Raw genomic sequence first — 12,540 nt, 5'->3', positions numbered from 1 at the left:
CCTCAGGAACAATCTCTACCGCATAAGAATTAAGATAAAGGTATAAATGATGTTTTTACAACGTAGTGCTGGTAGGCTCAAATGAATTTCCTAAACCGTTTTGAATAAAGCAAGCACAAAGGTAAGCATGGGTGATTTTCACAAGTCTGTCAGGTTATAGTTAACAATATTTATTACTTTTACACCAAAGTAAGGCCCAAAGTTTAACACTGAGTGACTAGCAGTAACTTTTTACACATTACAATAGCACAATTGGGTTCACATTTTAATGTTTTATACTTCAAAGCCATGAACTTGCCCTACTTTATCAGTTTATGCCAGTTATTACATCTAGAATCATTATTTAAACTAACAACATGCACACTACACAAATAAATATCTGTTACACAGTGTATACATTTGGAGTGGGATGTAGTTCACTGGTAGAGAATGGGTCTAATAATAATAAAAACAACAACAACAGTAAAGTGTGAAGACACTTACGAATATGACCCATCACCCTTAAGTATCTAGTGGCTTATTTCCTATTCCAAGTATATCAGTACTGTGGTCTCTGTCTAAACTGGATTCAACTTGGTTCAAGGGGACTGACAAAATGTGCCGGTAAACACAGAGTGCTGGATTAGACAGAGTTTAGCGAAGCTATTGTCAGTGATAGTTAAAGTTTGTTTTGTTTCATGACACCACTGGAGCACATTGATTAATTAATCATTGGATATTGCATGTCAAACATTTGGTAATTCTGACATGTAGTCATCACAGGAAACCTGCTACATTCTTCCTAATTATTCAGCAACGGATCTTTTATATGCACTTTCCAACAGAGAGGAAAGCACATACCACAGCCTTTGATCAGTTGTGGTGTACTGGTTGGACTGAGAAAAAAACCCAATCAGTTAAATGGATCCACCGAGGTGGTATGATCCTGCAATGCAAGCACCTCAAGCAAGCACTCCACTGATTAAGCTACATCCCGCACCTGTCGGTGATAGGGACTCTATGATCATGAATGTTTACACAGACATCTAGATGCTAGAATAAATAGAAGAAATCTAGAATACATAGACGCTGGTTTGGACAGAGTTTACTATATAAAAAAAGTAAAATAATATAAAGAAAAGTAAAAAAAAAAAATAAACATGTTTTCTTTTCAAATTCAAATTAACTGTAAACATGTAAGGCTAAAACATGTTTGTACCAGTTCAACTTTCACCTGGCCCAATTCAATTTATAGTTGCCCCAGGCAACTTTCAATGTCAAACCATACACCTAAACCTGTACATCTAAACGTATTCACGAGATAAATAACATGCATATATTTCTGAAAGATACATATATTCAGGGTTTGAGAAATCCACTATTCTTTGGTTCCAGCTAGCTAATTTTTGAAACATTTAAACAGTAGTTGCTAATCAATTTTCAATTGACAAGAAATATCGTTAATCAAGATTTTAAAAGCAAAATGTTCCCTGGTATTTGCATAAAAAATGTATAAACAAATTGATTCAATGCCAATCAAATAAGATTATACTGATTTTGCATACATGTAACATCAGTAATAGAAATAAGCATAATTTTTCACTAGTCCACTGGACAAATACATTTAGAAATCTACTTGTCTACTAATATTTTCACTTGTCCAAATTAATGGTTTGTTTTATTCGAGTACAACTACAAGGATGATGTTTTTGATTGTTTAAAATGAAACTGCACTGAACATTTTGACTTGTCCACTGGACAACCATTGAGGTACATGTTGTTTGTCTGAGCAGATTTTTACTTAAATAATCAGGACAAACGGACAAGTGCTTATTTCGAATGCTAATGTACTTAACTTGAATCTTAACTTGAGTGTAGCACATTTTAATATACTACTCAAAAGAATTTAACACCATGACGCTGCCACCACCGAACCGGTGACGTTGTCTAACGTTAACGTCAGCGAAGCGCTCCCCAGGACGTCTGTAGACACGAACCCGACCGTCATTGAACTGGAGACTAAACCTGGACCCATCAGTGAACATCACTCGACCCCACTGAACACGTTGCCACCGCAGATGAAGCGGGCACCAGTGACGTCTGGCCATTCTGTGACGTGGTAGGAGTGGTGGTCGAACAGCCTGGCGACGGCAGCGTAGATTATTGGCTCTCAGACGATTGCGTATGGTTTGATCAGACACTCGAGTTCCAGTCGCAGTCCGTAGATTGTCACGTAATCGGCGTGCAGTGGTTGTGCGTTGACGTAGAGCCATATTGGTGATGTAGCGGTCCTCTCTATTTGTAGTGGTTCGGGGTCTTCCCGAACGTGGACGATTTCGGCCAACGACACTCTGACTGACACCAAGTCTCAGAGCAAGATTTCTTTGCGTATTGCCAAGCAATAGCCCTTCCTCGATCTTCGATAGTCAGATGAAGTCGTATCATTGTCGAATTTGGAGTGTGCACCATACACAAACGCAAGCTCCAATTATACGGAAATTCAGCATTGGGAACATGGAATACACGTCAGGCCTTTCCCCAGGATTTTTTTAAGGCGCTTACATATTTAGCATCATTATAACACAAAAATCAAGCCAAAAGAAGTGGGGTAGTGAGTTGAAAACAGTTAAGTGTTTGTCTTCAATCCATCAAATCATGTTGGGGTTGTTTTTGTGTGGGAATGGGGGGGCGGGGGGGGGGGCTTTAAAAAAAAACAAAAAACCCATCAATTCCCCACCCCCAACAACTTCATAATTTGCGTCATGTTGTTGTTGTTGATTTCGGCGTCGTGTTAAATGCTTGTTGTGATTTCTGCTTGTAAAATACCTAAGCTAAGAATGCTGACTTCACAGTATATTCCATTTATAAAAAAAACTACCAAAAAAACCCCCAAAACGTTAATAAAATAAAATTTTACTTTAAAAAAAAAATCCAGCTAACTTATTAAATGTCATCTCACAGTTTAACAAATATATATCTAGCATTATCTAACAAATATGATTATTGTAAACTAATTCAGTGCGCGTTTAACTGCAATTTGTTTAAATACTGCATGCACATTTCCCGCGATCGCGATCTCAGTGCGTGCTCTCGACAATAGGTACACAATTAACAAAAACAAAGGAAATAACGAAACTGCAGTTAGGTATTCATTGATGCAAACAACTATTGTTTTTCTACACATTTACATCAAGATTTACTCCTGTGTAATCGTATTGTTCATGTCCGCAACGATATCTCTTGACACGTGGGTGTCAGCTGACTCTGAAGCGTGACGTATATTACGCCGAGAGCTTTCCTCAGTTCAGCCAACAAACGTTTTTCCTAACGTTCGCGAACTACTTGATTGGTGTCCGTCGTGTCCATTTGGTTTAACGTGAAGCGCACAAAACAGTGTAGCGAACGTTTTGTTTCCGCTCGGTCTGGCTGAACTCAGCCCTTGGGATAGCCGACATGTCGTTCGGCCCTGAACTGGCATGTGTATTCAAATTGACATGCATTGTCGGTTTGTTTTTATTACTTTGGTTCAAAGACTTTACAAAATTAAAATAGCAAGTTACATATCTTCCAGACATTGAATCGCCGTCACATTGCTGTCATACATGTCGAATGCATGCGTTAAAATTAAATAACCATGATTATTAAAATTAGCAAACATCATAAGGCATACGCTGTATTCTGGATAACACCCGTCGCCAGATCGCTATTATGCTAATTGAATATTTGGTATTATTATGTCTGAGGTGTCGAATAGATTATGTAACCGTTTGTTCACATCAGAAGATAGAAAATGACGTTACGGATCACAGCTCCATTGTTTTGTATACATGTTACAAATTAAGCCGACACGGTCCTGCAGTTAAGGCGCTTACCAGACATGAAGGCGCTTACTTGACTGGCTAAGGGAGCACGGGCCGTGTCGGCTTATCGCTCTAGGGAAACCCCTGCACGTGCAAAGCATGCAAATGAAGCGCTTTGTGAAAAAGCAAGTTATGGGCACTTAGCAGACCTTTCGCTTTCGCCCTAATTTACGTGCAAATGTAAGCATGTTTTCGCCATTAGAACTAGTCGACAGTGTCAATGACAGAGGATTTTAATTCATTTATGGGTTGCTTAGACCCACTTTCGTCAAAATGGAACAATACCATGCGTGACATTATGGTCTAGCTAATATAATTGACATTCAGAAAATAATGTCGAAAATATCGTCTGACCCTTAAATTCTTTTGAGTAGTATATATGGTTACATCTACATTTTCTCAATTCTCAAATTCAACACAGTTGCTGTAATTTACAGTGTAATTCCTGTCAGCGTCATAGATGCAACATCATACATTTTTAAACAACATAAAATTCAGAGGAAATCGCAATTTGCTTCAGAAAAGATTCAATGGTGATATTTTAAAAGAAAGAACATCCAACTAAACAGTGAGAAGTAGCATATTAATATGTAAATATGCTCTCAGGGAATGTCATAAATTTCTGACACGTTAATACTGGTTTTAGTGTTGCAAATGAATTAGCCAATCAAATTTTGTATTATATGCAGATTGAATTAGAACTGTTAATTAATTACTTGTTACACTCTCTCTACACTGGCCTCAACTTAAGAAAATTGAACATAACCAATAAACAGGTTATATAAATCTAGAAGACTGCAACCTTTAGGTTGTACGATAGGTTTTAAACTTATTACTCACTGTCAGAATAAAGAAACTTCTGTATGATTAATGTTATCATTATGCTGTATGTCTTTTAACAGAGTGAACGTGGATATGGGGCTGAAATTGATATGGCTATGCAGCAAGTTCTGTAGTGAATATTTAAACTCTGTATTTTTCTGTTGTGTAAACGAACACCCATTCTGTGTGTTTTTTATCACCGAAAATGACTGTTATATATCAAGCCTTGTCTACAGTTATAATTCTCTCTTTCTCTCTCTCTCTCTCTCTCTCTCTCTCTCTCTCTCTCAGTGTATCAAAGGCAGTGGTATGTACTACCATGTCTGTGGGATGGTGCATATAAAAGATCCCTTGCTATCTGTGTGGTCCTTAACCATGTCCGACGCCAATATAACCGTAAAATAAAATGTGTTGAGTGCGTCGTTAAATAAAGCATTTCATTCCTTCCTGTCATACAACAGTTCATAAAACAATAAGAAATTTTTTATAATTTGTAGCATTAACAAATTGTTTCTCTCCTAACCAAAGTGTGTATCATGTGAGACTTGGGACCTAAACATTGCCTATTAGTTGGGCTTTGGAATATCAATGGAAACATCAAAAACTACTTACAGTAAAACGTTTACTGCTAATTTCACTGATGTTAATTTAATGTTGCTGCATTTGTGTTTAATGATTTTTATTTATTATTATAAGAGGTAGAGGCTTATTTACAAATAAGGAACTAATTGCTTAAATTATTTTTAAAGAGTGTGGGGGTCACTTATTCAAATACAATATAAACAAACAATAAAATGTAAAAAGTTTGTTAAAGTTTGTTTTGTTTTAAAACGACACCACTAGAGCACATTGATTTATTAATCACCGGCTATTGGATGTCAAACAATTGGTAATTTTGACATACAGTCTTAGAGAAGACACTTGCTACATTCATTCATTTCAACTTATTTTCGTGCTTATATCCAATTAAGGTTCAAGCACACTGTCCTGGGCACATACCTCAGCTATCTGGGCTGTCTGTCCAGGACAGTGGGTTAGTTGTTTGTTGGTTAGTGGTTAGTGAGAGAGAAGAGGGTGTAGTCTTACACCTACCCCTTAAGAACTCACTCTGGGCTGGAGCCAGTACCGGATTGCGAACCCTGTACCTACCAGCCTGTAGTCCAATGGCTTATCCACTGCGCCACCGAGGCCGGTGGACACTTGCTACATTTTCCATTAGTAGAAAGGGATCTTTTATATGCATCATCCTACACTGGCTGGAATGAGAAATAGCCCAATCGACACACCAATGAGGATCGATCCCAGACTGACCACACATCAAATGAGCGCTTTACCACTGGTCTATGTCCCACCCCACCAATAACATGTTAAAAAAATCACTATATACAAAACTGTACCATGGTTTGTATTGAACTGATGAAACATTGTGGCATACCAGTTTATCATTGCGGCACTAATCAGATTAGATCCAACTGGTCTTCTATAAATGATTTTGGAAAGAATATCACTTCCCAACTTGTTCACCCTTAAGCTCCAACTCACCTCTCTCCCAATCCATGCTACCCACCCCACTAATTATTTCCCAACTCTGTATTAAAACAATACAATAACAATAATAATAATTACAACATTAATGTCTCTCAGAATGTCAATGGTACTTCTTTACAAGATGATCTTTGATTCAGGGGTTTAAAAAAGGTTTCCAGTTAGGCATTATCATGCCTTCAGCTCTGTTAATTAACAAGCAACCTTCTATTTTCAATATTAGTAATTATTTTTATTGACACCCTCACCCCAACCCCAGTCCAAACTTCTCTTTAACTCTTAGATGAGCTGGATAACAAATGTGATCTTTAACAAATACACATTAAGATATAGGTATGAAGTTTAGGTTGTTGCTATATTGTAGGGTAAATTGATAAGACTGTGATATGGGTGTGATATTATCGATCACGATTGGGTGTGGCCTGGGTCTCAGACTTACCTCATTTTTGCTCTTGGTTATTTTTCTGACAGCTAACACAAGGTGTGTATCTTCAGTATTTAAGACGTAAACTCAACTTATGTTCTTAGTCTTTTGAATTTAATCTTCTTTTTCATATAATGTGTCTGGCGCACCAAAAAACATCAACACTTCTTACGTAAACTGCTCTGCGACTGAGCTGTCAATTACCAATCAGACAAATCACTTCCTTTCTCGACGCCATGATAAACCATTTATTGCGGGATTATAATGCAAATATGTTAAATGCCTAAAACAATTCATATAGAAACGTATTATAATTTATATTGGCCGTTTGAATATAAAAATATATAGTTTGTAAGATATTTATTAGCAATATTTATATTTTAAAAACAAATTTATTTACTGCGTTATATGAGGAAGTATCAAAGAACAGCGTGTACAACTGGTATTTGGTATCTGTGCCGTTTATTCTTAACTGTGTTTACTTACCGAATAATATCAGTCGAACAGGTGCGCGATCTATAGACTGGTACTGGTCCATTTGTTTGTCAAATAAGTAATATTTAGCGTAAACGAAGTACAAAAATTAGTTGCTTTTGACTGACTGAAACGTTAATCCGTGAACAGATGGTTAACTTTCTTTTGGGACGTTTCACAAATTTCGTTAAGACGTGTTTAGGAAAATGACATACCTCACAACTTGGGAAGAATTTGCAAAGGCAGCGGAAAAGCTATATTTAATTGATCCTACTCGGGTATATTTTTCTTCTTTATAAAAACAAAATAATAATTTAACTTTTGGCTTTCTCAGACAATTATCACAATATGATTATCATTATGTGAATATGCAGTTTCTGCGAAAAATCTGGTTCCTAGTTCTCGCAACTGACAAACTTATTTTAGATGTTTTGAGTGTGTTTCAGTGATTTTAATTATTATTGTCCGAACTAAATTGTTAACAACGACGAAAAATTACTCGCCTACCTTTAATTGATGTTAGATTTCCTCCAAAGTTTGTCCAGACACAAATTTTGAAAAAAACATTACATGACACAGATTCCACAAACCAGATGATAACCATGTCACCTATATCGACTTCGCTGAGAGTGCATAGGAAAAAAAGCATGTAATTTTGTATCAGCTGCCATTTTGACTTTTTATGGAATATTCTTCAAGAGGGGTGAAAGGATAGGAGATTAAGACTTAATCTAACAACGTCATAACATGTTATGATATAAAAGCAAATGTGATGATGTCATTTTTTAAATTTATTATTATTATTTTAATGATACCACTAGAGATCATCGATTTCATATTAATTGTGTCACATACTTTGGAGGCTTTCACCCCTCTTGAAGAGTATTCCATAAACAAGCAACATAGCAGACAGCAGAAAACTGCATGTATTTTTCCCTATGCAATCTCAGCAAAGACAATATCGGTGACATCGTTGCAGTCTCGTGTGTGGAATCTGTATATTTGTAGTGACTTTTTTGCGATTTGTGTCAGGAAATTTTTTGGAGGAAATCTAACGGCAATTAAAGGTAGGAGAGTAATTTTTGGTAGTTGTTAACAATTCATCATGATTGTTAGCTTCTTTCATCATGATAAACATCTCTGGCACGATGTTTAAAAGTGTGATGTTTATTGCTGTGCCGTAAGAATAGATGTCAAAATGTTAAAAGACGGACAGTAGAGGTTTCCTTTGGTGAACTACTGTTCTGGCAGCAAAAGATTGATTGAATAATGTTTAACAATACCCCAGCACAAAAATACAAATTGGGTGTCAGAAAAGGTAACTATACTGATGCCCCAAATCTAATGGGGCAAAACATGAATTCATACAATACTTACAGAAAGAATATTCTATATTTTTTTAGTTATGGTACTAGTTCATCAAGATTAACCTTGAGTGCATTCAAGCTTAATCTTGATGAATTTGTAATGGTACATGAAATATATTCCACTCAGTTAACGGGAAAAAAAATCAATCAAACAAATAGAGATTGGACAATTCTAAAACAATATGGAGAATGAATTCATTCTAGATGGTGTAACAATCCATTAAACAAAAAAATATTTTTTAATTTGTTCATGGGGGGGGGGGGGGGGATAAAGACGACTTGTCAATTTATCTGGTACATTGGGTATAAATGGACAGATAAATAAATCACCATTGTGAAGATTTGAACCAAAGAACTGATATATGACAGTGTGGCACTAAAGCAGATGAGCTAATGGGAATTTTCCTACGTGGGTATTACTATTATTACCAATAATCATTTAAAGACTAATATGCTACTTGGAGACTATTCTTTTTAACTGTCCAGACCTTCAGGGAATCAAATTATTATTTTTACCATTTACATAATTTAGTTAGGGGCAGAAAGTAACTCAGTGGTAAAGCACTCACTTGAAGTGCGATGGGACACAGGCAAATCGTCCTCTATGGACTTGGGGGAACATCTTGTTCAGTATTGCATTACAATTTGCTAAACAAATTTCAGAGATTGCTACACAATTCTAAAACATTAACAACTCAATTTTTCAACAGATTACCAACTGTTGCTAATAATTTTTTTTAGAACAAAATATTCCCAGAATTTGTGGGGGGTTTTCCGCAACCAGTGCCCTGTGATTGGTGCATCAAAAGCCATGCTGTATATCCTGTCTATGGGAAACTGCACATAAAAACACCTAGCTTCTTTCCCAATTTAGTATATATCATCACAGGTTTGTCATTCTGTTTTATTTTATTTTGTAGTGCCGATTTACAATAAAATATCGCCATTGTGATGGAAAGCTTGTTCTGAAGATGACAGATGATAGAGTGGTGAGTTATGGTTGTTGTTCACTAGTCTTTTTGTTTTTGTTTTTTTGTTAATGATTATTAATGAGCAGAATGTAGGGCAAGACATTAGAGACTATATATTATAAAAAATATCCCAAGTTTAGTTTCATAAATCTGATTTAGTATTAAAGGAACAAAGAACATTATTAATTTGTTATGTTTAATACTAGTGGTAGTTTTACATTTTTTGGACATTTCAGTTTATTGAGTGAATTTGAAACATTAAGCATGTTCCATACAAAATAAAATATATATTTTATTATAGAATTTTTATTCTTAGTAAATTAAAACAACATATTTGTAAAAAGTAAAATGTTTGAAAATAAGCAATTTTGACTCCTTTGAATGGTTTATTGACATTCAATAGCCGATGATTAATTAATTAATCAATGTGCTCTAGTGGTGTTAAACAAAACAAACTCTTGAATAGTTTTGTCAGTTTTGCTACTGATGGTTTTACTGATAACCTTCATGTATTTTTACTACAGTGTTTACAGTATAGAACAGAACATGCTCAGGATGTGAAGAAGCTAGAGAAATTGACAAGTCAGTTGATGAGGCATATGGCATCAAAGGAAAAGTGAAAACTATTTAGCTGGAAATGAAAACTCATGATGGATTGTGCTAGAATACATCCTACTAGTATTTTGAGTATGAAGGTGAAATGTGCAATGAAGACAAATTCGGCTGGAATTGTTATCAGCATATTCAGTTATCAGTAAATTACCAAACAAACATGGTAAAAGCTTTTTGTTTTCTTCTCCGTGTATTACAGCATTTTGACATTTGTAAATAAATTATTTAAAAATTATTTTTAGTTTTGTTTTCTTTTTATATGCCACTTCACAGGGCTCTTATTAAATGGCAGTTGCTCCATGACCATTTATTCAGTTAATTGTGCTGGGGTATCTATTCTATTCATTCAACTAATCAGGTTTTTTCTCATTCCAACCAGTGTACCACAACTGGTTAAAGGCTGTTGTATGTGTTTTCCTGTCTGTGGGAAAGTGCATACAAAAGATCCCTTGCTGCATTAGGAAAAATGTAGCAGGTTTCCTCTGATGACTACGTTTCAGAATAACCAGATGTTTGACATCCAGTAGCCGATGATCAATAAATCGATGTGCTCTAGTGTTGTCGTTAAACAAAACAAACTAACTGTATCCATGCCCAGAGGTTTGGATGGACATGCTTGAACTTTCATTGAATATAGGCACTTTAAATGAGTTTAAACGAACACAGCTATGATATGAATTGCAGTAGGTCAGGGTCCTTCCTGCTGGTACAGTGTGTTTTTATAAAAATTATTACCGATGGTTGAAAGGATAATATTTGGTTTTTAATTTTATTCGTTGTAAAACGTAGTACTGCATATATAGGCTCAAAATTGCCACAGGTGATAAGTTAACAAATTGTTAAATTCGGAAGATGCCTACAGGCACAGTGGGGCTGGGGGAGCTCTTAGACCATCCCAAATAATTCTGAATAAAAAATATTGGTAGTAAATCTCAAGGCAGAGATGAATTTTACTTGTTGAATGCAGGAAATTGTATTTCAAGACGTCTAGTTTTCTTAAATTTGGAGGGGAACATTCCCCAAACCTCCTAGAAAGTTTGATTTGCACCTTCAATCTGTCAGCCCCCCACCCCCCATGCCTGACCTACACCAAGTTCAAAACAATTTTGAGAATTTATGAGTTTATGCAAATATAATTCATGTAACTGAACAACTACCATAGTTACTTTGGTAACAAAGAGCAGCTGTGAGGTATATGATATGCCCATCAAAAGTAGGTTACAGTGAAACACTACCATACCAAGTTATACTTTCATGCAGTTTGATGATCCCATATGAACTGATTTGGAAGATATAGCCTGTGCATAGATTTCCTTTTAATATGTAAAAAGTGGGTTGCAGTGACCTAGTGGTGGTACGTAACACAGTAATCCCAAGTAGTGCTTTAATGTATGAATTTACAACAAAGATATAGTCTGGAAATTAAAAGTTTTTGGGTGGACTGACAGACAATACCATAATACAAGTATAATATGTCAAACATTTGGTATGTCGTTGAAGGAAAACCGCTACATTTTTCTTAATGCAGCAAGGGATTTTTTATGTGCACTTTCCCACAGAAAAGCACACAGAGTATTACCACAGCCTTTGACAAGTTGTGGTGCACTGGTTGGAATGAGAAAAAACCCAGTCATTTGTATGTATCCATTGAGGTGGTTCGACCCCGAGGCGAGAGCTCAACTGACTGAGCTAAATCCTGTCCCATGATGGTCGTATAAAAATAATGTGAATGGACTTCCAGTTAGGCCTACTTACCGTATTATTTAGAAATATTGTCCCCAATGTGCAACCAAGGTTCAAGCATAGTCTACAGACCTCACTGTTTAACATAAGCCTAGCATCATTAGGTATCAAACAGCTCACTACCGTAATACCCTTCATATTGCCTGCTACACTGGATGGCTATAATTGGATTTTAGAAAAGAAAAATAGTCTGAGCCTTCTCTGGTGAAGTCTTATGTACAATTATGATTGTCATCTTGAATGTTATTTTCACACATTCGAGGTAAGCCAATAATTATGCTGATGAACAGAGTATAATTGATACATTTTAAGCAAAAACGTTTTTAGTTGGTGGTGAAAAAAGTTAGAATAGCTTTCGCTTGTTAAACATTTTAAAACAACTTTATCTAACAGCCAATCATGTATTATTCTCTATGTAATAATGTCACTAGGTAGTGAAATCATATTTATTAAATTTATAATAAAAAGACGTTATGCTTTCACTATGCATACTATCAAACCTATTGACAGTTGCGCAAACAATTGCGATAGTTATCAATAGTTGAATTAACTATCGAGGCACGGACTATCGCAACATATCGATAGTTCGATGTATTGTTACACCACTAATCAAAACTCTACAAGATACTTTTAAATTTTCAGTGTTAAAGTTCTATTTTAAATTTAATAATTAAAAATTTTCAAAGTATCTATAATATTTTGTGGAGACTACTCATGAGACTACTTATACACTGTACTAAGTT

At 35.6% G+C, this 12,540-nt stretch overlaps 2 protein-coding genes across 3 annotated transcripts in view; one reads left to right on the top strand and one right to left on the bottom strand.

The window, feature by feature from the left end:
- LOC121370359 (protein enabled-like) overlaps positions 1-6,851 on the bottom strand; it is a 57,944-nt gene extending 51,093 nt beyond the window's left edge. For both annotated transcript variants that reach the window (XM_041495523.1, XM_041495524.1), the window contains exon 1: positions 6,646-6,851. In XM_041495523.1, the coding sequence (XP_041351457.1) occupies positions 6,646-6,650 (5 nt within the window). In that variant the 5' untranslated portion in view covers positions 6,651-6,851. The remainder of the gene's footprint in view (positions 1-6,645) is intronic.
- A 357-nt stretch (positions 6,852-7,208) lies between these two features.
- Positions 7,209-10,289, top strand: LOC121372021 (signal recognition particle 9 kDa protein-like). Its single transcript, XM_041498266.1, has 3 exons — positions 7,209-7,382; positions 9,392-9,460; positions 9,967-10,289. The coding sequence occupies exons 1-3, from the start codon at positions 7,311-7,313 to the stop codon at positions 10,060-10,062; spliced, it is 237 nt and encodes a 78-aa protein (XP_041354200.1). The 5' UTR covers positions 7,209-7,310; the 3' UTR covers positions 10,063-10,289.
- Positions 10,290-12,540: the final 2,251 nt, after the last annotated feature.

Source organism: Gigantopelta aegis, chromosome 4, assembly GCF_016097555.1.
Source record: "Gigantopelta aegis isolate Gae_Host chromosome 4, Gae_host_genome, whole genome shotgun sequence".
NCBI classification, from domain to species: Eukaryota; Metazoa; Mollusca; class Gastropoda; order Neomphalida; family Peltospiridae; genus Gigantopelta; species Gigantopelta aegis.
The sequence above is the reverse complement of the archived record's forward strand: the minus strand, read 5'-3'. Positions and strand labels throughout refer to the sequence as shown.